Source organism: Zosterops lateralis (genome assembly GCF_965231275.1).
Source record: "Zosterops lateralis genome assembly, chromosome: 21".
Lineage (NCBI taxonomy): Eukaryota > Metazoa > Chordata > Aves > Passeriformes > Zosteropidae > Zosterops > Zosterops lateralis.
The window spans coordinates 7,281,870-7,306,610 of NC_139781.1; the positions used below are offsets into that span (position 1 = coordinate 7,281,870).

The 24,741-nt window shown below is 46.1% G+C and overlaps 1 protein-coding gene across 1 annotated transcript in view; it reads right to left on the reverse strand.

The window, feature by feature from the left end:
• Positions 1 to 2,809: 2,809 nt before the first annotated feature.
• The window catches only part of TRPC5 (transient receptor potential cation channel subfamily C member 5), a gene marked incomplete at both ends in the record, with an annotated part of 72,963 nt that continues 51,031 nt past the window's right edge, over positions 2,810 to 24,741 (reverse strand). Inside the window, 4 exons of the mRNA XM_083876360.1 lie at positions 2,810 to 3,544; positions 4,231 to 4,320; positions 5,972 to 6,013; positions 6,907 to 7,113. Of these exons, the coding sequence (XP_083732486.1) occupies positions 2,810 to 3,544; positions 4,231 to 4,320; positions 5,972 to 6,013; positions 6,907 to 7,113 (1,074 nt within the window). The remainder of the gene's footprint in view (positions 3,545 to 4,230; positions 4,321 to 5,971; positions 6,014 to 6,906; positions 7,114 to 24,741) is intronic.

The window sequence follows — 24,741 nt, forward strand, 5'->3', positions numbered from 1 at the left end:
TAGCATAATAATAATTCACCAGCTGCTCCAAAGCCTATTGCTATCAACAGGGATGCATAGATGCAATCAAAGAGAATTTTGCCTTTTGGGGGGACCAATTTGAGTTTTGCAAACTCCTGGACACGTGTATTAATCAGAGCCAAATCAAATATTTGTGTTGAATTCCAAAATCAGCTCAGATTCTGTCATAGCTGGGAGCAAGGGAGAGTCTCAGTCATGAAGCAAAGCCCAGGGGAGCCCCAGCCAGGGGCAGCATCTCCTCCTTCAGCACAGCCCTGGGGGTGTGCAGATCTGTCACCCTCTGCCCTTTGGGGCACAGCAGGGGCAATGTGACTCACCCAGTCTGCAGGGGAGGGATCTTTGCATTTTTGGGGGCAGCACTGAGGAGTTAATTCCGTTTCTTTGTGCTGTTGGTACCTGGGAATCCATCCTGGTGTCACCATGCGTGCTCCTCACCCAACACCTCAAAGCCTTGCCCTGGCCAGGGATATAAACCCCATTTCTGGCCCAATTTCAAGCCTAGTTGATGTGATCTGCAAAACTGTACTCAAATTGTTTGCATTCCTCCTCCTTACCCAGGAAATGCCATCAAGATTCTCTGGCCCCACGTCAAGCTGAGTTCAGGGAGTGCAGTGTGGGTCAGGAGAGGCATCAAAGGATTTCAATCCACCCCTCTGGCAGCAGCTCCTGCTAATGTTTATATCTGCAGAAATGTGCTCAAGTTTTGTTTTCTTCACCTGGGGGGATTTTATTGTGAGCACTGCCTTGGTGGGTCTCCCCTGTTGATGGATTTGCTCCTCCAGCCCCATGGATTTCCCCATGGATTTCCCCATGGATTTCCCCATGGAATGATCAGCAAGTCTCTCCCCACCCTTTAGGTTTTGCAAGTCTCCTCGTGTACCACCAATGTCAGTTTGCTCAGCCTTCCATGAGAGAAGAGGAAATGCAGTTTTCAAAGACGACTCTAACCCTGCAATTAGCGTGAAAGCCTGAAATCTGTTGATACAAAAATGCCTTTCACTCTGCCTTAACTAACTCATCCAGAGGCTTCAATATTTGGGGTTTTTACACTGCCTGCTGGTAACAGGGCTGCTGTCATTACCAGCAGGGAATACAGAAATGGTTTTGAGTCTCTGCTCCTTGCTGCTGATTGATCTCAACACCAGGGGCCACAGAGATCTGGACCAAACACTTCTACAGGGTCAGGCTGTTGGCCCAGAGGAAAAACCTCACCAGAGTTTTCCCTCACCAGAGGAGGTTTAAAGCTCGGGCAGAGCATCCAGCTGCAGGTGTTGAGCATCTCCCATCCCTCTGACCCTCCAGCAGAGCTGCTCCTGCCCCTCACTGCTGGACTCTGCCCTGCTCCAGTGGATTTTTCCAGCATTATCCTTCTCCAGAGGCCATTCCCAGCCCAGTTCCCAGGTGAGGGATTGCTGGCAGCCACCCTGGGGCAGTGCTGGAGCTCACACAGCCCCTCCTGGGAGCAGAATGAAGCCATTCCCCAGCTCCTGGGCAGGACCAGGAACAGCTCTGAGGTGGTGCTGAGTGCCAATCATCCGTGTTCCTTAGCAACACGGCAGAAGGAAGTTCAAGCATCCCATTGTTAAAAAAAATAAAATTAAAATAAAATCTTTGTTAAGAATCCAACCATCTTGCCCTTGATGGGGTTGTGTTTTTGCCCCCTCTCTGATGCTCCTTGGGACAACAGCAGTGACAGTGCTGAGTCCTGACACTCCCACAGCTGGGGAAACAAAATAAAATAAAATAAAATAAAATAATAAAAGAAAATAAAAGATACAACCTCGTGCCACAGTCCTTTTTGTTGCACCTCAGAGAAGGACCTGCAGAGCTGTTCCACTGCTGGTGCTGCTTTTCAGCCCTGCAGCTCAGGGGCTCAGGGAAGATGGATTTCCCCCTGGAGCCTGACACCCATCACACAGGCAGCAAAAAATGAACGCAGCACTGGAAGTAAAATTAGGAATTGCAAAATAATGGTACGGCTCAGAGCTGGGTTTTGGTTCACCTTGTTAGAAACCACTCTGAGGTTTGTGTTTCAAGCAGCCAGGGTTGGTTCGGGTTTTCTTTTCATCTACACAGGAGTTGGAGGCAAGGCCAGGTGCTGGCTCCCACTGTCAGACTAATTGGAAGGTCCTTCTGCTCCCCAAAAGGGAAATCAGGTAAATAAACAAATATGTCAGCAACAAAAACATGTTCCAGGTAGATGATCAAAGGGGTCTCATGTTCAGTAATGATTTACAATATTAATATAACGGCCTGAAAAAACAAGCACAACCAAAAGAATCATATTGCTTAAAGTGAACAAAAAAAAAAGCCCCAGTTATAAGTCAAAACCCTTTAAAAATATTTTCAGTGTGATTCTCAGCCTCCTGCTCGACAGCTGTCTGTGCTGATGAGGAAAGCTGAGCAGGATGCAGAGCCAGTGGTGCTGGACAGCAGCACTGAACCCAGCTGGGGTGGGATGATGATGGGAGCACTGGAGAAATCCTTCCCTCAGCCACCTGCAAGCCTCAAGTCTGTGGGGTTTGGAGACTAAGACTGCATCCAAAGGGATTCCTGTGGTTTATGGCAACCTTATAAATGGTGAAACCATTAGTTTAGCATTAGTGACCGTAAAAAAAAGTAAATCAAAAAAGGTGCAGATGGCTATAAAATAGGCTATAACATGAGTAGGTTTACACTTTTTTTTTTCACCTGTGGACAGAAAGGAAACAGTGATGCTGAACCAGATGAGAGCAAACAATTACCAATGCTTGGCTGAGTTTTCCAGTGAGAGTTAAGAGAGCTTTGCTCAGAGCCGAGTGGTAACATGATCCTCCTGCCCGTCTTTCCACTGGTTTATAAACAAGTCACAGGCCTCTCCCCATGAGTCAAACACATCCTCTGACGAGTCTATAAGTTTGGAGTTAGAGGAACAAATACTGGAAGCACAGTGAAGGGAGCTGGTACAAACCACAGGGCACTCCTTGCTCTGTCCTGTGAGTCTCGTGTTCCCACTGTAGGCCACCTCATTGAGGTTAATTTCACTTTTGGAACAATTCTCTTCCCTCTCTCTGTCCATGGGAGAATATTTAATGTCTTTCCACATGTAGTGTGGCTGGATGATCCCGTCTGAGATGGTGTACATGGGCTCTGAGCTGGGCTCGGGGACGTGCCCGTTCATCTTGGAGAAGAGCAGGCCCAGCCTCTTGAAGGATTCCTTCTTGGAGCTGGAGAGTCTCTGGACCCTGTTCCCATTCCTGACAAAGGAGCGCTTGCTGATCCCATTGCTTTTTGGCTTCTCTTCCACCATGTTGATCCCGGACATGGTTTTAATCAGAGCAGACACGTTGAAGTCCTTTTTCTTGTTGGCTACATTGAAGGACACGCTCTTGGCTCTGGGTTTTTCCCCAGCAGGGTCCTCGTTTGTCTCGTCCTTTTGGGACACCTCTGTGCTGCTGGTGGAGTAACTCCTCCTCTGGGGCTTCCTGTTGCCCAAGAGGTCGAGAACTTCGTAGCGGAAACTCGAGATGTCCTGTTTTAATTCCTGGGACGAGAGGAGACAGGAGTTACTCCCAGCAGCCTCACCTGACATGAGGGAATGGCCACATCCCCTCAGGAGAGCTGTTCAGCTGTGCCAGGGGCTGATACCAAATCACACAAGGACATCACATCCGTGCCCAGGGCCACACACAAATGATGTGTTGGTTATTGCTGAGAATTGGGGACCTAAAAAGGTTTTGTCTCCAAAGGCTGGGGACTGGTCCTGTTGATCATCCCCCTCTGCCCACCCCCTGCACACCCCAAAAAGTCAGATAAAAGAAGGGGGGAAATTGCTGAAAGATGGCAGGAATCCTGTCCAGCTGATAGACCTGACTTTAAATTTCTTGGTGAGTGTTTCTTAATATCCCCCAACCCATTCTTTGACTCTGTCTGCATTAGGATTGGGAATGTGATGTGATCAAATCACATATTTCATTCCTGCTCTTTTCCAGTGCATTTGTCTGCAGAGCACATTGTATATTAAAATATAGGAGGTGGTCATATAGGAAGACACTCAATAATAACAACTCACTCTGCCCACAAAACCCCACAGGCCCATCAGATATATCCCCTGCTCCAGCCACAATCCCATTTGCACACATCTCAAATCACCTTAACAAGTGAGTGCAAACTCTGCAAGGGGCCGTTTGAATTAATAAAACAAATTATTACTGAGGAATAATAAATTACCTTGAAGTTTTCTTCAGTTAAGCCTTCGTTGGTTTTGGAAGTTCTGATCATTGCAGCGACGTATCTTTTCACAAGATTTCTTATCACTTCCTGGAATGGGAAACAATCCAAGTGATTCAATTGCCTGCTCAGCCCAAACTCTGCTCTTGCTGCTTTTCCCTGAGCTCTTGCCAACAGCAGCTGTCCTGACTCTGCTGGCTAAAAACCACTCACCATCAGAAACAAAAAGCTTTCTTTTAAACAGAGCAAACCTTGGGAAGGGATGATACAGCTTCCATCTTATGGATGCTCAGTTTTTAACTAAAGGCAGTGCAGTTGTTTTGTGTTGGGGTTTGTGGATGTACAAATCACGGAGAGAAAAAATCCTTGGAGTGCTCTCTCCAAGCAGTTCCTGGATGTGCTCTTTAATCTCAGCTGCTGAAAGGTTTCACAATTACCAATCCCATGTGTGCACACTGCGTAGCCTGATGGGCTAAATTTGGCATTTGAAGGTGGTTTATCAGATATTTGAAGCCAAGAGGGTTATGTTAGCAATAGATAATGTGAAGAACAGCCAGGACCTCGTGGGTCAATGGACATCCACCTCAAACCACATCTGCAGCTGTCTGGGTGTTCCCTAAGGGCAGAAACTCCTTGGGCAGCACTGGAAGGGCCAAACCACACTCTCAGTGACTTCTCCAGGGTCTCTCACTCCTCTGTGTTACCTGTCTGCCACACTCCACGTTTTTGGTTGGGTGAGCTCTATTTTGCTCTGCTCATGCCACTCCCTGATGGATTCACAGAAACAAACTGGTACTTTGAGCTTCCACATTTATCTGTGCCAGCCCAAACACATCCAGGCCCTTTGTGCCTGTTGTGTGCAGGGAAGAGACTGCTCCAGACCTGCCCTGCACCTCCTCCCCTTCATAAACAAGTCTGAGCAACACCAAGCTGAGGATGGTGTCTGCACCGAGGCTTTGCTGGGAGGTTTTTAAGAGATCCCAGTGTCGCAGCTCTGAGCTGTGCTGTGGATCAGAAAGCACCATATGCCAGTTGTCAAAGGTGACTAATTATGTTAACCACCAACTTCTGATAAAAGGGCTCTTCAGAAAGCAGGAGATGTCTTAAGGAAGACAAATTACTGATGGCTTTTGGCAGTGCCACCTAACATTCTGGAGAATTTTTTTTTTCCTTCCAGCACGCTGGCATAATACATCCCACTGAATTCAAGGGTTGAAGCTGGTGGTTTTTAATGAAGTTTCATCCTTTTGTAGGTTGAGTTTAATGAGTACTTGATGACAGGCAGGCTGAGAATAAACAAGCCAGCCAGATTCAACAAAGGAATCGTTCCTCCTTCCTGAGCTGTCCCAAACAAAAGAATATCCCAACCACAGTCTGAGTTAGGGGTGCTTTACAAAAACGGGCAAGAGAGGAACAATTCAGGAGTGTAAAAATGATGCAGAAATAGTTTCAATCAGGATGTCCTGACAGCCTGATGGCAATGGGGATGTGACCTTGACTTCAGCAGCCACACTGACACCTGCAAGTTTTCCACTATTCCAGAGGGGCTGAAAGGCAAGGATGGATTTACTGAAGCATCCACCTCCAATGAGGAAATGCTTTAATCCATGATAAGCAAAATCCCCTTAGAGGACCTACACTTATCAAAATATATTCTGGAAGCAAGCAAGAATTGATGTATTGGAAAATGAGGAGGAGAAAGAAACAGCAAATAAAAAACTTTACGTGCCCAAGAGTTTACCTGGTAATGTTGATTCTGAATCAGGTTGTCAGCGTGTCGTTCCTGGAAAGAGAAAGGCACAGGGTGTCACCTGTCTGGTCCTGCCTTTAGAGTTCCTGATGGCTCTGAGCAAGTGTCTTGGGTTGCAATGGGTAACCAAAAGTGTGTATTCTGTTTGCCATCTGTCGAAACTGGTTGGGGAGTGTTTTTTTATTTATCTCTTGTAGAACCCATTCCTCATAACTCCAGGTAGAGGGGGTAGGTGTGTTCTGTTTCTGGGCAGCTGTTAAATCCAGCTGGGACAGTGTTCTTTATCTCCTCCAGGCCCATCCTCCTCCCAGGGGATCTCTGCTGTCCATGGCCCATCCAGGCTCACTGCAGGGCTGAGACAATTCCATCAGCCCATGGGGAGATGCTCCAGCCAGGGGGAGGAGCCCAGCATTCCCACCTGGATCAAACCTGGCATTGGGAACCCCAGCACAGCCTGTTTGGATTCCCAGAGGGAGACCAGACCCAGCTCAGCACCACTGGACCTTCTACAGGATCATCTCTGCTCCACCAGAACCACATCTGGCACTGCAGGAGGGCTGGGCTGGGCTGACACCAACAGCCTGAACCAACAGGGGGTCAGGTTGTGTTCTGACTCTGTCAGTGTTTCTAGGATTTTTATTGGTTTGTCTGATTGATTTGTCTGTACTATTACATTTTTATTTTTAATATTTCTAGTAAAGAACTGTTATTCCTATTCCCATATCTTTGCCTGAAAGCCCCTTAATTTCAAAATTATAATAATTCAGAGGAAGGGGGTTTACATTCTCCATTCCAGCTCCAGCCTTCCCTGGCAGACTCCTATCTTTCCAAACCAAGACAGCAAGTTATGACCCAGCAACCCTCTGCTGATCCCTCACAACCCTGAATATCCCCAGGAATGAAGCACGAGCCCGTGAGCTCCTTACCGTGAACGTTTTGAGGTTTTCGTGCCTCTTCTGTTCGTCATCAGAGTCGTCCCCTGGGCACAGCTGGTTGTGGATCCACTTGCAGAGGTACCAGACCGACTTGGGGCTGGGGACAATGTTGAAAGGAGGGGGCAGAGTGGCGCCTTCGTCAAAGTAACTCATCCAGAGCTTCGTCCGCGCAAACTTCCACTCGATGTCCGCGTGGTCCTGTGGGAAGGGCAGAGACTGTCAGGCAGCTGTTCCTGGAGCCAGGCTGGGCAGGGGAGGTGTGAGCAGCCAGGGATTTCTCCAGCTGCAGGCAGAGCACTGCCACTCCTCACATCTTCCCTCGCTGGGGGTGGGCGTAAACAAATAAATAAATTAAAAAAAAAAATTGGTGTGAAATGTAGCTGGAGTAAAAAAAATACCGAGCAGTGAGAAATGAGAGGAGAGAAATACCCAGCCAGGAGAATTCCACGTGCTGGAGGCCAGCTTTGTCCTGAACAGGTTGTGCTTATTAGTTCACCAATGCAAGGAGAAAGAAAACACATTTCTTGTTTTGCTTTTTGCCAGCACTTTTATTATCACAAACCGCTGTTCCTCATGTCTAAATCCAATGAATTCTCATATTCTTCCCTGGGGGAAAAAGGTCTTCCATAGTGGTTTTTGATTTGTTTTTTATAGTTTCCATTAATTCTGCTCTTATAAGGAAATGACACGTTTTATGTGTGCCGTATTTTACATCTTGCCTCTGCATTATCCTTACAGAAGCCAGGAGACAATTTGTTCTTAGGTTGGTGAGGGTTTTTTTGCATTTCTATTATCACCGTGATGCCTCGCTGTGCCCTGGTGTTTTTCATCCCGACAAAGTAGAGGTGGGAAGTTAACACCATCATTTTACAGCTGCACAGGTAGACACAGGGTCCATACAGTCCCCAGGGAAGAAATGCTGAGTTATAGAAGAGACTGACCTTACAGACTTCAGAATTTGGGGAGCACTCCCTGCAATTCAGTCAATTTTTAATGATGATGGAGCCAACCCAGTAAAAAGTGCAAATTCCCTCCAACATCAGGGCAGAGGCAGCTCCCTGCAGCCAGAGATGCTGCAGAGACCCAAAAAACAGATCTCGTGCTGCTTTTGTGCTTGTTTCAAAGTTGAACAAATGCCACTGCTTTGTACAGAATTTCTGCAGAAATTCTGACATTAGGCAGAACAGGGAGGGAAATAATTTGTGCAGATCACAGCTTGCAGCAGCACACTGAGCTGGAACTGAGTATTTGTGTGGTTCCCACTGCAGAGGACAGTGCCAGGGTGATGGTTGTGACACTTCAGCATTTGTGTGAACGGTGTCTGACACGAGATTAAACCAAAGCCACGATGATTGAGGCTGAGGAACAGCACAAGGTGGGAGAAAAGGACAACGTGGGACTTTAATTTCCCAAGGAGATTCTGGCAAGGTTGGAACAAGCAGTTTATTGAGCGAGGGGTGCTGGGCTGCACTGAAGTGTAGGACAGGGAGTTTAATAAAATATGGCTGAACATCAATGCCCAAAAAATTACTACACTGGCTCTCTGGCCATGCTCCAGCGCCCTGACACGGGTAAAATATGCTCACATTTTGACAGTGAGGTGCAGCTGAACTCCATTTTGGTAATGTATTCAAATTATGTGCAGCCCTGGATTTAGAACGACTTGTCTCAGTGGTCTGGGAGCACATTTATCTCTGCAGATGGTCTGAAGCAGCCCAGAACATCCTTGTCCCCTGCCAGTTTGTCATGGGGGCTCTTTGCAAGCCTTAGGGAGACTCAGAGGTGCAGCCTGTCGTGCCCCTTTTTTCCTCACACACCATCAGAGGCCATAAACAGGCAAACTGCAGCATTGCTGTGAAGCATCACGAGTTGATGTTGCTGGAAATGAAGTTCTGGGTAGTAAAAAAAAAGCAGTTTGGAGCAGTAGGAATAACTGCCACCATAAAAGAAACCAACAAAACCAACCTCCTGCTCATTTTCAGTTCATTTGTCTCTACCTGGCAGCTCACAGGACAAGTCCTTCTCTGCTGCTCCCACTTTGCAGCTCAGCCTCTTCCATAAGCAGGGCTGGCTGCTCCCTGCCCACACCTGACAGCTCCATCATGCCCATCTTTCCTCCTGAGCCTTTCCAGGGCAGCTTGAACCAAGAGGAAGGATGGGCACTGCAGGCCAGGTGAGCCCAGAGGAACCAGGGATGAGGGAAAGCAAATCCCTCTCCAGAGAAGGAGCCCGAGCTGCACTTTGTGTTCTTCACTTGGATATAAATTCATTTATCATGGAAAATCCCTCTAAAGTCATCAACTCCAACCATTCCCCTAACCCTGTCCCCAAATGCCCCATCCAGACACCTTTTAAACCCCTCCAGGGATGGGATCACACCACTGCCCTGGGCAGCTGTACCAGTGCCTGACAATTCTTTAGGAAAAGCATTTTTTCCTGATATCCAAGCTAAACCTCCCCAGGTCACTGCCAGGAAAAGCCCAGTGGCAGCTGCACGGTGCTGGTTTGAGCATCTACAGGGTTTTGTAGGGGAAGAGCTCAGGGTTAGATTACACAGCCCTGCTGGGGTTGAGCAAGAGCTACAAACACCTGGCAGCATCACCTGGGGCAGCTGGGGAGCTCTGGGCAAGGCAGAGACTGGAGGAGAGTGCAAAGACTTATTTTGGATAGAGACCTGTCTTTTGAGTTCTTTGTCAACACAGGAGGAGGTGTGAACGTGCCACCTTCCAACCCCACACATTCTGTGATGTTCTGTGAAAAATTCATCCCCCCTTTCAAGGAAAGTCCATCAAAGTGTTGGTGTGGGATCAGGAGTGGTGACTTGGCAGCAGGTTCCTTCAGCACATCATGAAAGGGCAAGTCCTGGGCTGGTGGATGTTGGATGCTGTTTGAAGAGGAAGGCAAAGCAAATCTCTACCTTGGGGATTGCGATTTTGTTGCTGGGAAAGGAAGGAAAAGGCTTAAAAAGCTTTTATTCTCAAAGTGGTTTTGGGTTGGTTTTGTTTTTTACTTTTTTGTTCTTTTATTTTAGAATAGCTGGATGGGATAATTCATCCCTGGAAGTGTGCCAGGCCAGGCTGGGAAAGGCTTGGAGCAACCTGGTCCCAGGGAAGGTGTCCCTGCCCATGGCAGAGGGTTGGAAAAGGTGATTTCAGCCCACACCATTCTGGATTCTGTGACTGCACAGGCTGTCCTTGGAGCTGAGTGCTGTGAGGCTTAGCAAGACTTTTCCCTTAGGAAGTTTTGAGGCTGCTCTGAACAAATCCCTGTTGGTCTGAGGGTGTCTGTGGGTGAGGCTGGGGATGCTGCCTTCACCCCACCTCTATTTCTTCTCGTGCTCTCTCAGTCAACAAGTGCACCATAACCTCTCTTAAAATACAGACCAGACCCTCTGTACAAAGCTCAAAGTGTCTTTTCTTCCCTTCTCCGTTCTGCTGCTGCAAATTCCCCAGGGTTTACAAACTCAGCCTTGTCTCAATTATTCACCTTGGCGTTCTGCAAACCTGAGCAAATCAGATGAGAGCTGCTGGCAGCAGTTTTGTGTTGGAAATATACAGCAAAGAGACACTTCAGCTTTACTGACAATGTCTTTGTGTGCCAGGAAACCACCATTTTCTTGGTTAGAGCTCTCCTTAGTGCTGTAAGCAATAAAATCCACACACAAAGCTACAGCTCCCCAAACTCTCCTCCCTTTTCTCAGTACCAAAAACCACTTCAGTATCTGTTCAAACCTGGAGAGCCACTTGCACTGGCTGGAAATGTGGCCCCACCAGGTTTGGGATGTTTCCCCACCCCAGTTTTCTCCCCCTGGGCAGGAAACACATTTTTGGGAGCTGCCTGAGTGTGAGCAGTGAGCACAGAGTCCTCCCAGCCCTGTGCTCTTAGATGACACAACTCTTTGGTAACATTTATAATAAGCTGAAACCCCACATTCACCAGCTTTGCCAGCCTGACCTTGTTGCTTCAGGAATTTTAAATGGAAGTTGGGATTTCACTGTCCTCTCTTTGAGAGCTTCTGTCTCTCTCGCCCTTGTTCTTGTCACCATTTTCTTTCAAGCACTGTTCAGCCTTTCAGCCATCAAACACTCTACACTTAAGAGGGCCGAGCCCTCAAGCTCAAAGAATTCATGAACTCAAAGAAACCAGCACTCAGCTTTGCTGTGAGAGATGAAAAAAAATAAAAAAAAACAACCTGTCTCACTTCCTATCACAATGTGAATGTGTCATCCCGGCCACATAATCCTCTTGCAAATCTCTGCCATTTGAAGTGAGAATTAATCTCCCACAAAGATTTCCCCGTGGGGTGGCTGAAGCCATTTCACTGGAGCAGTTGCAGATATTTCCTAATTCAGTCAAAGTGATGTATCCACAGATGTGCCAGATTTTAAATGATTACCTGCTACACTAATTATCCAGCATAATTCAGGCATTAATCTCCATCCTTATCTCTGCGTAGAAAATGTGTTGTTTACAGTTTCTGAGATGTTTTCTATAAAGATTTCCATCACCTTCTCCTTGTTGGGCCGGACAGGTTGGATCAAATGAGAGCATTGAGTCCTGAGCCAGCCAGCACAGAGCCAGCAGGGGAAGATGCTGTCAGCTTTCTGCAGGAGCTGGATGCCACTGCCACAACCTCCAGGTTCCTGAACCTCTCCATGAGATCAGCATTCCAGCTCCCTCGAGGCTGGGAAGGAGGGAATCATTGTGATTTTCTCTCAGGAGCTGAAGCACATCCCTTGGAAAGCCCAAATCAAGGCAGGGGAGTCCCATCTCCTGGCTCTTAACAGCCCTGGGAGTCCTGGGATGGCCCCAAGTTTTGATGGCTCAGGGCTGAGATGGATTCTGGCCGTGCTGTGGATTTTGCAGGTATCCCTGCATTGGGCTGTGGCAGTCTGAGGTTTGTCCTGGATCAGGCTGGTGCAGAACTGTGGTTCAGACCTTCAGCTCCCAGGGGCAGGGTTAGATATTAGAACAAAGTCCTTTATTGTGAGGGTGGGCAGGCCCTGGCACAGGTGCCCAGAGAAGCCCCTGGATCCCTGGAAGTGTCCAAGGCCAGGCTGGACTGGGCTTGGAACACCCTGGGATAATGGAAGTTGTCCCTGCCCATGGCAGGGGGTGGAATAAGATGTCTAAACTCCCTTCCAACCCAAACCATTGTGTGATTCTATAAAACCTAATGCTGAGGTGGTGGCAATGCTCAGCAGCCAGGAGTGCTGAGATCCTCAGACTTTTCCACTCTCAGAAACAAATCCCAGGATACTCAGTTGCTCCAGCTCCTCTGTGCCACGCAGAGCTGCCAGGGGCTGCTGCCCCTTCCTCTGGGAATTTCCTGGGATGCAAACCCTCCCCACGTCCACTGGGAAGGAACAATGTGTGAAGATCTCCAGCATCATTCTGGCTGGCACAGAAAGGGCTGTGAGCGCCTTTCTGGTGTTTTATTCCACACCAGGCAGGGGCTGAGCTGGGATGGGGCTGAGCTGGGATGGGGCTGAGCTGGGATGGGGCTGCTGCCTGTCAGATGCAGATAGAGATGGCTGTGACAGTGCCCCGGGGACCAGAGACTGGCTGGCGGTGCCTGAGTGACTCTGAAGGAGGGATGAGAAGCTTTCTAGTGGTGCCAGCAGTGCTGGCAGGAGCTGCAGGGATTTCTGCAGCAGGAGCAGCTCCCTGCTGCTGTCCCAGGAAGAGAAGAGAATCACAGAATCATCAGGTTGGAAGAGACCTTCAGGATCCTCGAGTCCCACCCAGCCCTGACACCTCAACTATATCATGGCACCAAGTGCCACATCCAGTCTTTGTTTAAACACATCCAGGGATGGTGACTCCACCACCTCCCCAGGCAGACCATTCCAGTATTTAATCACTCTTTCTGTGAAAAACTTCTTCCTAATATCCAACCTGTATTTCCCTTGGTGCAGCTGAGGCTGTGTCCTGTTCTGTCAGTGCTGCCTGGAGAAAGAGACCAACCCCAGCTGAGCACAGGCACCTTTCAGGGGGCTGTAGAGAGTGATAAGGTCACCCCTGAGTCTCCTTTTCTCCAGGATAAACACTCCCAGCTCCCTCATATGGCCCCACAGGGCTGGGATGTGCCCAAGCTGCGTTTCCCTCTAGGAAGGAAGGAGATGGAACATTTTCCTTGCTGAGCAGGGAGGCTGCTTTGCCTGCGGGGCACTGGAACTTCAAAGGTGCCTTTTTTGCTGAGTAATTAGCGCTGCTGCAAAGCGTAGGAGAAGTCATTAGACTCTATTTAATGTATTTCTCCCTCCACGTGCCTCTTTATTATTGCTCTGTGCTAAACCCAGAGCAGGAAACAGCACAGAAAATATCTCAGGGCTGGATTTCAAACAGGCTGGCACAAGAAAGATGCCCTTGTGTGTCTTGAACAGAAAACACTGCAGAAAAAGGGTCAGGAGAAACTTAATCTTTACAGAACTCCACACAGGCAATTCTTGTGCCTGTTTGAAAGCTGGTAATTTTGTAATGTGTGTCAGGGAAATTGAAAATAACATCAGCAGAGCTTGGGGGTTTGGTGACAAGCTCAGAGAAGAGAGCAGCAAAAAAAATCCAAGCAGGCTATTTGACGTAAATGGTGCTTAACATTTTTTTTTTTTTTTTCAAAGAAAAAGATGTCATAGAAAGAAAAAAAAAAGTCTGTGAGGAAATCAGGAAGCTACAAAGGCAATTAATGCATAGGTAATTCAGCTGCAGCTGGCAACAAATGGCTTTGCTTTCAAAGCTGGGGATGACATACTGAAGGGTAAGAACTTAATAGGATCAATCTCAAAAAGAATACAAGAAAAAAAATTACTAAAGGAGGACAATCCAGCATTAGGAAAAGCAATTAGGACAGTTAGGGGATGAGACAGCCAGAGAAGAGATGAAAGTACAGGGAGCACAAGGCAAAGTCCTGGGCAGGAGCTGTGGCAGTGCCCTGGGACAGCCAGCCTTGGGCAGAGGGAAATAAAGGAAAAAACCACACCTGGAGCAGCCCCTGCAGCAGCAGGCAGGGCAGGTGGGGGCAAAGGGAGAGCAGCTCCAGGAGGGACACAGGGAAATTCTGGCTCCAGCACAGAAAAGGAGCAGAGGCAGGTCCTGAGGAAATGCTCATAAATAAATGCCAGCACTGGGAAACAAGGAAAGTGAATTCTTGGAGCAGGATGAGGGTAACTGACTTCAGGCAAGAGTTATCCTTGTCTGGCAAAAGGCAGCAAGGCTCTTAGGTGAGGAAAGCAAACAGAGCACAAGGGAGACAAAAATTCAAATCAAAAGTTTTGTATAGCAGAGAAGCCATGATTGGGACTGTGAGCCTTAAAACCCTGAAAACTGGGGCAGGATCCCACATGGCAGAGCCCATGAAAGAACAAACACTAATGGAGGAAGTTAGGAAAAATTTCCTTAATTTTGCAGTGTCCAAGGCCCCCCACTTGGGAATGGCCAGTGCAATGACAACAAGACACAGCACAGCACCTGCATTTTGTTATAAGCTGGATAAAGGGTTCCATCTTTGGAACACAAAGATGACACAAAGGAACACAAAGATGCTCAGGAATTATGGAAACAGGGTTGGTTGCAATGGAAAAGAAAAAGGTGGGGCAGAGAGCAGGGACCTTCCCTCCTGAGTGACACAGCAGACCTGTCACAGGAGCTGTGGCTCTTGCCATCCCTGCCCAAAACCTTGGCTGCTTCTCCCAGCCCCGGGGAATCAGTTTGTTTGCAATTGGAAAATGCCTGCTTGAGCATCTCTGCTATTTATAACTTCCATGTGCAGAAGATATTCATAATTAAAATCTGTATTATGGCTTGCAATGAGCTGCCATTCCACGATGTATTTAGGTTATATGTACAGATATAGATATATATCAAATAGTTTTCATCTCCCACCAGCATCTTGGATGGAAACAAGGATAGTTAATGAGAAGGCCAGGGAATATTATATTGGAGAAAACACAGAGAACTTGAGGGTTTTGCTGGTTTTAGTGCAGTTAAATTATGGGAGATGACACCTTTTTGTTCCTGCAGTCATATTCCAATTAAGTTCAGTTTTTATTTTAATAGTCAAATAAATCGGAGCAGTGGGAAGGTCATGCAGAGAAACAGTTCTCTAAAAGCCTCAGCACGAAGAAACAATGAGGAAGATATCACCAAGGCTTTGTTCTTGCTGCCATCCATTCTGTCCTCCATCACTGCCTGATAAGAGCCTCTTTTCATGCTGAAGGTCAGAGAGATAAGAGGCATCTGTGCCGATAATGTTAACTACCTCCAGCCAGGTCAAAATCGAGTAACTCACACAACTCCTGGAGAGCTGAGCAGGCACGGCTCACCCAAAGTGCTGATGACTCTGTTAGTACTAAGGCAAAAAATAAACAAACTTAGCCTCATTTCTACTTGCCCTATTTCCAGGATATTGTCTTTGATTTTTTTTTTATTTTTTTTTTTGGCACAGCCAGTCAGGCTGGGATTTGATCTTCAAAACCAACCTGAGCCAATCTAAGAGTCCATGAGGTTATCATTGCTAAAGGGATCAAATCTGGATTACACTTGGAGAGAATCAGAATCAAAATCAGAATCATTAGGTTGGAAGAGACATCTGAGATCATCAAGTCCAACCCAACCCCAACCTCAACTAAACCCTGGCACCAAGTGGCACATCCAGTCTTTTCTTAAACACATCCAGGGATGGTGACTCCACCACTTCCCCAGGCAGACCATTCCAATACTTTATCACCCTTTCTGTAAAATCTTTTTCCTGATATCCAGCCTATATTTCCCTTGGTGCAGCTGAAGACACTGCGGGGCTCATGAAAGTGCCTGTTCCTCTCTGAGTGACCAATTCCTCAAGCTCAGGAATCAAACTCAGTTCTCCCTTCTGGCTTTGGGGTGCTCAGTCTGTCAGTGCAGGTCTCCCGCTGCTGGTGGGTGGGAACCTTGGATTCATTCTCTGCTGGACACAGCCAGGATGATTCTCTGGCACAAACCTGCCCTGGCAGGAAGGAGCACTGCAGAATTCACCATTTGGTGAAAAAAAATCAAAAAAAACCCAAAGCACTTGGTTTGATCTTGCCCTCCCCAGCTGAGCTGCTGCAGGTGGATTTCAAAAGGGAAGGACAATTCATGACAGTCCACCACGTGTGCCTGGAGCCATGGGGGGAGCCCAAAATCCAGTGAGTGAGTCACAGTGTCCTGCTGAGGACTGGAGCAAGAACACTGTGAAACTGGGCTGGAACAGCCTGGGGGGGGGTTTGCAGGGGGTGCCAGGCTTCACCTGCCCAAATCTCCTCAGCATTCCCAAATCTCAGTGTTCTCTTATCTTCTCAGAATCAAATCCAGCTGGGAGCAAGGCTGCTGCTCCTCCTGCTCCTTGCAGGAACACGACTCTGTGCATGCATCCAGCCACCAAATGCTTCAGTGTTTCGCTCTTTTATGAGTGGCCATAAACTGCCTTTCCTCAGCAGAGGAGTGGAGCTGGATTATGTGTTTTTACTGAGCCTGTAAAGGTCACAGCAGCAGAGGGAGCAGCAGGTGCCCAACACCTCTGCAAAGGCAGCCTGCTTGCACAGCCACTTAAATGCAGGGCCTCAGCTGCCAAAAATTTGAGTAATTGCTCAAAAATTTAAAAAAATTCCTATGTCCTGACCATTTAAATACATCCTTGAGCTGAAGGGAAGGGACAGATTATAAATGTATGAAATTGCTCGAGTCTGTGAGTGAGCCCTGAGCTGTGCAGGCAGCACTGACACGGGAGAGAAATCTCTGCTTTTTTCCTACCAAAAATCAGGGGCTGTGGCTGAGTGGCTGCAGGGAACAGGAGCAGCAAACAGAAACAGACATGGAGCTAAAGCATCAGGTTATTAATCATATCTCCATTTAATTAGGAGTGGTTGTGTGTATCCTCTTGCACCTTTACAATCAGCATCAACTTATTTGCAAGATTGCAGCAAAAGGAAATCTGTGAAGCACTGGCAGCTAAAAGGGCATATTTCAGAGAAATTTTAGTAATATAGCTGTTTCCATTGTTCAGTACCAGGGGAAAGCTCTTCCCAGATAAATCCCTTTTAGTGTTTCACTGCTTTTTCCTCAATAATATTCTTCTTTTATCTTTCACTTCTCCTCTGTTCTCCTGCCTTTCTAAACACGAGTCCCCTCGATGCAGAAGCACAAGATAATGCTAATTGAGCTTGTCAGGCCTAAATAAAAGATGGGATAATGCAGGGGGCTGCAACCTATGTGGTTCCATCTGGATACTTCAACTCCTATCATGTAGCAAGAGCAAACCTTGCTGTGCTGCTCACACGTAATGGGCAGAGAGTTATTGACCTGTCAGGCAGGGCACTGGGGTGTTAACTACACCAAAAAAAACCCCAAAAAAACCCAGAGCTCAGCCCTGAAAATTCCAGAAATAAATGCCAGCAAACTCCCTAGAATATTTTAAATCAGGGTTCATCTACAGACTTCAAGCTTAAGTGAAATGTGACTTAAGTGCAAATTTCTCCCCTGAATAAGCCCCGAAATTGGTTTGGCCATAGGTGGTTCCCAGGGATACATAAAACACCTGTGGTTTCAAAGATTAAAAGAAATTAAAAGAGATTGCAAAGATTAAAGAAAGGCTGGACCTCCTGATTCTGCTGACAGCACACACAGGGGTGTCAGGATTGGATCCTGGGATGGAGAATGAGCTTTGTCTGCTCCAGGAACAGAAGATGCAGCATCTGAGGCTGGAGCACATCGAGTGCCTCTATTTAGAGGCTCTGCAAACACCAGATGAATATTAACAACCAGATTCCAGTCCAAGGGTTACATGTAATTAGGCCAAAGCCAGCAAAAAGACAAACAGTTCTACACCTTCAAATGAATCCTTTAGCTTGCTAACAAAAAGCAATTAAGCTGCCTGCCAGTCTGGAGAGAGGCTGCAGGGGCTGATTTCACTCTCTGGCTGGATGGGAGCATCCCAGCACACCACTGCTGAACTTATTTCCCTTTATTTTGCAATAAAAACCTGCTGGGAGTCCCCCCACATCCAGACACAAGGTGCAGAGAGGGAACTCAGCCTTGGGAATCAATCCAGAGAGGCTGCAGCTCCTCAGGAAGGGACAGGGACTGGAGGTTCAGCATTTCTCTGCAGGGGTTGCACTCCATGGGGGAATGGAACAGAAATCATGGAATGGTTTGGGTTGGGAAGGACCTTAAAGCTCATTCCATTCCAAGCCCCCTTGCCATGGACACCTTTCTGTTGAAACCTGGAAAATTAGATTTTGGGGCTTTAGGCTGTAGTGATGTATGTAGGGCAAGATGGAGGATTTGGGGCTTTGTCTAAGTCCTTCTTCTTCACTTTATTTTTCAGGGTTTCAGGTGGATTTTTCTAATTGGGTGAAAAGGTCCTTGAGTGGTCAATTATTGGGCTAAAAGTATAAATAATATAAGTGTCATCTCGTTATTAAATGGTTTATGCTTAAATAACCTTGGAAAGAGTTAGAGACAGAGACATTTTCTACCCTGCCAGTCAGAGCTCACAGCTCGTGAGACTGTGATATAGATAAGAATTAATAAACACTTTAATAAACATAATATAATATAAAAATAATAAAATTACTATATATTACTATATTGTATTATATGTACTAAAATCTCAAACTCCAAGTCCTTCTTCACCTTCTTCTTGGTTTCAGGGGGTTTTCTGTAACTGGGTGAAAAAGGTCCTCACTTCAGGCCTTGGGTGGTCATTATTGGGTTAAAAGTATAAATAATACAGGTGTCACCTCTTTATTGGGTAATTAGCACTTAAATAACCTTGGAAAGAGTTAGAGGTGCTCCATTTTGCCTCCATTTTTGCACTTTATTAACTAGAGGTCCTGCAGAACTCACTGGTGAGACTGTGCTATAGATAAGAAATAATAAACATCTGGGTCTAAACATGAAAACTCACTCCAGTGTGTTAATCCCTGCTCTAAGACAAAGAAAAGAAGATGAGAAATACCAGGCAGTGACCAGCAGATGTGTGTGTTGGTCAGCAGGAGGCTCTGAGGGCCACAAAACCGAGGGACAAAGGGACATTTCACTCAGCTGCTAAACCAAGGAAGAGCAGCCTCATCCTCTTTCCAGAACCTCCTCACTTCAATGCACCACAAAAAGCTTCCAGAAATATTAATCCCAGGTTGTATTGGCAGCACAACAAGAGCGTAATTTCATTTCCTGCTGCATGACAGAGCTAAAAACCACCGACGGCTTAATTTCTAAGAAATTCAAATTAATGGCACTGAAATGAACATTTCCTGATGTTTTACCAGAGCTGAGTTCTGAGTCCAGATTTAGCAGCTGGTCTTATCTCTACAAGGGGGAAAAAACCCACCACCCCAAAATCTGCCACATGCAGGGACTGGGTGTCTGTTGTATCTCAAACAGAATTTATTGATTCATAAAATTCCTCCTTGGCAAAAGCACCAGGGAATAACCGTGCAGGTCGTGCGAGCAGAGGAACATTTTCTGACAGTCCTGAGGGTCACAAATCACAGTGGGGGAAAGAGAATTTCTGCTGGTGCTGTGAATTAAACTGGGTAGCAATTACTGCCACGGTGTTGAGGGAGTTCAGATGGTGCAGATGAAAAAAGTTTGAAACTGCCACCCAGGGGGAAATGCAAAGTTACCTTGGAAATAATGTGATAGGGAGCTGAAAAATCTTTATGTTTCTCCCTGCCTTAATTTTGAAGCTCTCTAGTCTGCAAAAATTGAGAAAATTTCATGTCTAATATCCCTATTCTTGTAGTCAAAGTTTTATTGATTTTTTTTTAGCTGCACATGCCATTTCTGTTTAGTGCACAGCTTTTGTTTTGTTATGCAAAATATTTCTTTTCTTCATTCTCGCCCTTAACTACTTGTGTTCATCTTGTGAAATAATTGTTAAACTTGTAAAATAATTTAATTTCATCATCTAAAACTGCACCCTGAGTTTGGTGCCCAATGCCCTGATTCCTCCAACCCAAACAACCAAGTTCCAATTTAGACACGCACTACTCTCAGGGACACACTTAAAACTGATTTTTTTTATTATTTTATTTTAAAAACTGCAGTCTTCTGCAGGAACAGCTGTCTGAGATGAGCTAGCTTGAAATAACAGCCATACCAAGCAACAGGAGGATACCAAATACAATGTACAGGACAATTTTGTAACTCTATGCTCCCTGCTGGAGCGAAGTCATTATTCCAACATCACACACAGACACTGCATTACACACTCGAGGCTGCAACATCTCCACTCGTGGGAGTCAGAGGGAATTTTCCTCAGGCTCACTTTGGTGTAAGCAATCCCTGGGGGTATTGAGCATCTTTGCACTTTTATCCTACAACATCTGAGAGCTGTGAGGGCTCACATCTCTCTTTCATGTGCTGCATTTATCACCCCAACTCACCTGCAGCTCTGACCAGCAGCCCCTGGTTCTCACCCTGCACAGCCCTTGGGGCCTGTTTTTCCACTGATATTCCTCCTGCAGGGTCAGAACTGCTGCTGCTGTTCCAGTCACTAATTCTTGCCTGACTCCCCAAAATATCACGGGTGTGGCCACAAGGAACACGTGAAAAATGAGGTTTACATTCTTGGTAAAATGTAAAAAGTTTAATAAAGGATGATAGGAGAGAGAAATAAAGGGTTAAAAATGGCTGGGTGCTTGGCACTTATCTTTGGAGGTATACTTAAATACTTTTTCTATTACAGACCTTTATGCATATTCATATTTTTTCTATAAACTAGTTTACACATTTTAGGAAATATTTTATTTAGGAACTATTTTATTTATTAGGAACTTTCCTTGGGGCTGCTTTTTTTAGAGCATGAGTTATGGTTTTGGTTTGTTTTCTTTATCATTTCTAGTTCGGGCCTTGGTCTATACTTTCTTTAGATGGCAGATGCTGATATTTGGCATATCAATAGCAGGGTCCTCATTATATGTTTACAGGATGTTATCCCAACTAAATAGACAGTTCAATCATAATTACATCAGCTACCACTACTACCATCTCTAAGATTTTGTTAATAGCAGAAATAAAAGCAAAGTTATTTTAGCATAATACATAGAGTATTTATCTCAATATTTGCAAAAAAAGCCAGCAATATAATATGTATTTATAACAATCAGGCTTTCAGAAAATATAGAAATCAGAAAAAAAAAAACAAACCAGAAAAAAACCAGGAAAAATCAGAAAAAATCAGAAAAAAATCAGAAAATTCCCTGCCTGAGGGCACCCCCAGGGCCAGAATCCACCTGCATCCTTGGGAACACCAACTATCCCACTTATTTGGGAAAAAATTAGCACCTGGCAGGAGGATTGTGTGACTTGAGGTGCAGCAGAGTGGCTCTGATGAGAAACAGCCCATCACGTGAAGTGTCCTCACCACCCACTCAGTTACTTTCTGCCACTAACAAATGATGGAGCCACCTGGCTACTCTCACATCATCCCCTTGTCCTTCCCCTTGTGATTGTGACAAATTCCTCTTCCCATCTGTCTGGTCTGGGGAAGTGTTGAGATGAGGGAGCTGGCAGTGCATAACCCATATATATATATTTATATTTATATTTATATTTATATTTATATAATATCCCATTGCATCCTGTGCTGCTTGTATAAAACATTCCCATATTGAAACAGCACAAAATGCATGGAAATTTGGGAGATTGCATTTGGATTTTGTTTGCTTTCTTGGTGAAAGATGGTGTCTGCCATAACCAAACTGTGGTTTGGCAAAAAGAGAAAAATGGGCTGTCTGGAAATAATCGATATTGAAACCGCTCCGGGGTGCTCCTGGAAGGATGTATTTATTGGAGTCTGAAATAGCTGAGGAAAAAACCAACGACATTATGGCAGGAAAGTTCTTCCTTCTCTGAGTCAAGAACCTCTTGAAGCAGAGGTTTAACTCTTTGCTTGCCTTGCTGTGCCTTCCACAGGCACCAGTGGTTTCATGCTGTGCCCCTGCACCAAGCCCTGAGCCCCAGACTGGGGAGACACAACCAAGGAAGAGCAGCTCAGTTTCTCCTTTCTCAACCTCATTAGAGCTCTGGAGGCTGAAAATTTCAGGCTTTCTGTGCTAAAAGGCCCTGACCCTCAAGCAAACACTGCATTTTACCTGAGGCCATGGAACAGGCTTCTGAAATTGAGTGACAGCACTGGGATTGTGGAGTTTGGATAGTATTGTGTGATATCACAGGGTGAAAAATTTGGATTTGAGATTTTAGTATATAATAATGTATGGGGCAAGATGGAGGAGTTTGGGCATTGTCTAAATCCTTCTTCTTCAGCTTCTTCTTCCTCCTTCTTCATGGGTTTGGGTGGTTTTCTGTAATTGGGTGGAAAAGGTCTGCATTGCGGGTCTTGAGTGGTCATTATCGGGTCAGAAATATAAATAACACAGGTGTCACCTCATTATTGGGTGATTAGCACTTAAATAACCTTGGAAAGAGTTAGAGACATCTCCATTTTACCTTCCTTTTCTAACTTGCTAGTTACAGCTCACTGCTCTTGAGACTGTAGATAGATAAGAAATAATAACACCTGAACAGGGAACTGTAACTGTCATGTATTAATCCTGATCCTGGCAGAAAAAGAAGCCAAAACCATCACAAAACCTCACAGCAGAAACTCAGCTGTGAGTACAGGAGCAAAGCCGACCTGAAGAAGTGTATGGAGTATATTTGTCCCTGCAAGAGAGGAGCCTGCTTGCATTGCAGCAGTGCCTGGGGCTCGTTAACAAACGGGATTAATGAAGATGTCCTCAGCACTCCTCTGCAGGAGAATCAGCAGGCAGGGATGCACTCTCATCTCATCCCCATGTCTGTCATGCAGTGATGCTCGTGGCACAGGATTTCCAGCTGATCCATGGGAGGAGAAGACCTGCACCCCAAGGACTCCTTTCCCCTCTGGAATGGTGCCATTCCATGTGCATCCAATGCCATATAAACCCCGGGAGTAGGAAATGCCCAGTCTGGCACCCAGCCTGCTGTGATTCCGCAGGGGGTGAACCCCATGACGGGGAGGTTAATTAAAGACCCACATTTGTAAAGCTCAACGTTTATTAACGGCTTGCTTTCTTCAGGGGGAGAGATTAATTGATGTTTGCCCTTAGGAGACACATGAAGGGAAGAAGAAAGAGCAGAAACACGGTTCCCAATGCCGAGTGAGCAGGGAGAGATTGGAAGTGACTGTCTCTTGCCTTCCCAGGAAATGTCACTGCTTCTCTCTGTCAGCTGCAGTGAGACACTTTAAGTGACAACCACGTCTCCTGTAGCATTTCCAGTGTCGTTTTCCCGAGAAGGGGCTCTTGTTGCTCGCTGAACCCTTTGGTTATCTGGAGAGTTCAGCCCTCTACCCCTGGACTCTCTGAGGGGTCAGTCTCTGCTCCCAGCTGCTCCAGACACAAAATCCATTAACACAACAGCCCCTCTGGACCTTTCCCTTGGCTTAATTGTTATGATGGGTCTCCACTAATTCGTGTGGGGTTGTGTGTAATGTGTCATTGCACCACTGGAATTATTCGGGGGAGAGAATGATGAGGTTTGTGGCCTGGTGAATAGCAAATACTGCTTTTCTTGTGCCAGTCTTAGGCTTGGGCTTTGTCTTAGTGACAAGCCTATTCCATGACATTAAAGGAAAGGGAATTGGAGAAAATGGCCAAGGAGAGAATCTTTGTTTTCTGTCTCTCATTCCAGCCTCCCTGGAATGTGAGGAGTAGCAGTGAACAAAGAGAAAGCACTCGAAGCATTGAAACAGACTGATAAAGCAGCGATGCCTTTGTGATAAACTGCTTTTCTGCTCATCTGGAAGGTCAGTGGTCCAGTTTTTCTCAGACTTTTTTTACCACTATAAAGATGAGATGTCGAAAAGAATCAGCAATTTGAGGGGTCAGTGCTCAGTTTGACCAAGTGAATTTAGGAACCACTTGAATCAGCAGATAATCAACAAGAGTTGTGGAACCTGTTCAAGAAAACAACTCAATACTCCCCTCTGTGCTTTAGCCAGGAAAGGAGCTCAGCCACACATTTCCCCGGAGACTTGTCCAGGAATTTGGAAATGGAAGTGGCAGAACTGCTGCTGGCTCCATTTTTGCTCTGATTTATCTTCTAGAATAAACCAAGAGTCACCCAAAGCAGAGGAGAAAGGCTCTACTCTGTCTCGAGTGAGCAGCCAAGGACACAAACAACTCCTGTTTTGTCCCCAGATGATGCAGCTCATCACCTCCCTGTCCCCAAATCTCTCATGTTAGTGGTCAGAACTGGACAGTAAGTGCCCACTGGTTTATCTGAAGTCCTGTGCACACGAGATTCTGCTCCCTTCCATACTGCTCCTGACCTCAAGAGCCTTAAAATGCAGAGCCATGCTGCTTTAGCTTTCAGTCTGTTGACAAATTTAATCATCAAGGTACAGATTGGCTTTTGGGTACACAGAATGAGATTACAGTGCAGAAACCAGTTTTGAACATTCGGATGAAAGTTCAGTTTGATAAGGGCTCTACAGCCCCGAGCTGCCTCAGCTCAGATCCATCCTGCCCTGGGATTACTCAGGAATCTCAGATTATGGTTTTACAGCCAGGAGACTCTGGTATTACAGATGGACATGATCTAATTTCAAGTGGGAAGACTGTGGAAAATGAAATTGCAGGACTGGGCTCCTGACACGCACAGTTTCACACGAGAAAACAGAAACAGGATTAAAAAAAATATATATATACCACAACACCCACCCCCCCCAAGTTAAAACCAAACAGCAGGAAGCAGTGGGAAGCTTTCCCTTTATACACCCAAGGTGGTCAGCAAGGTCACTCCACAGGAGGAGACAGGGGCAGATCA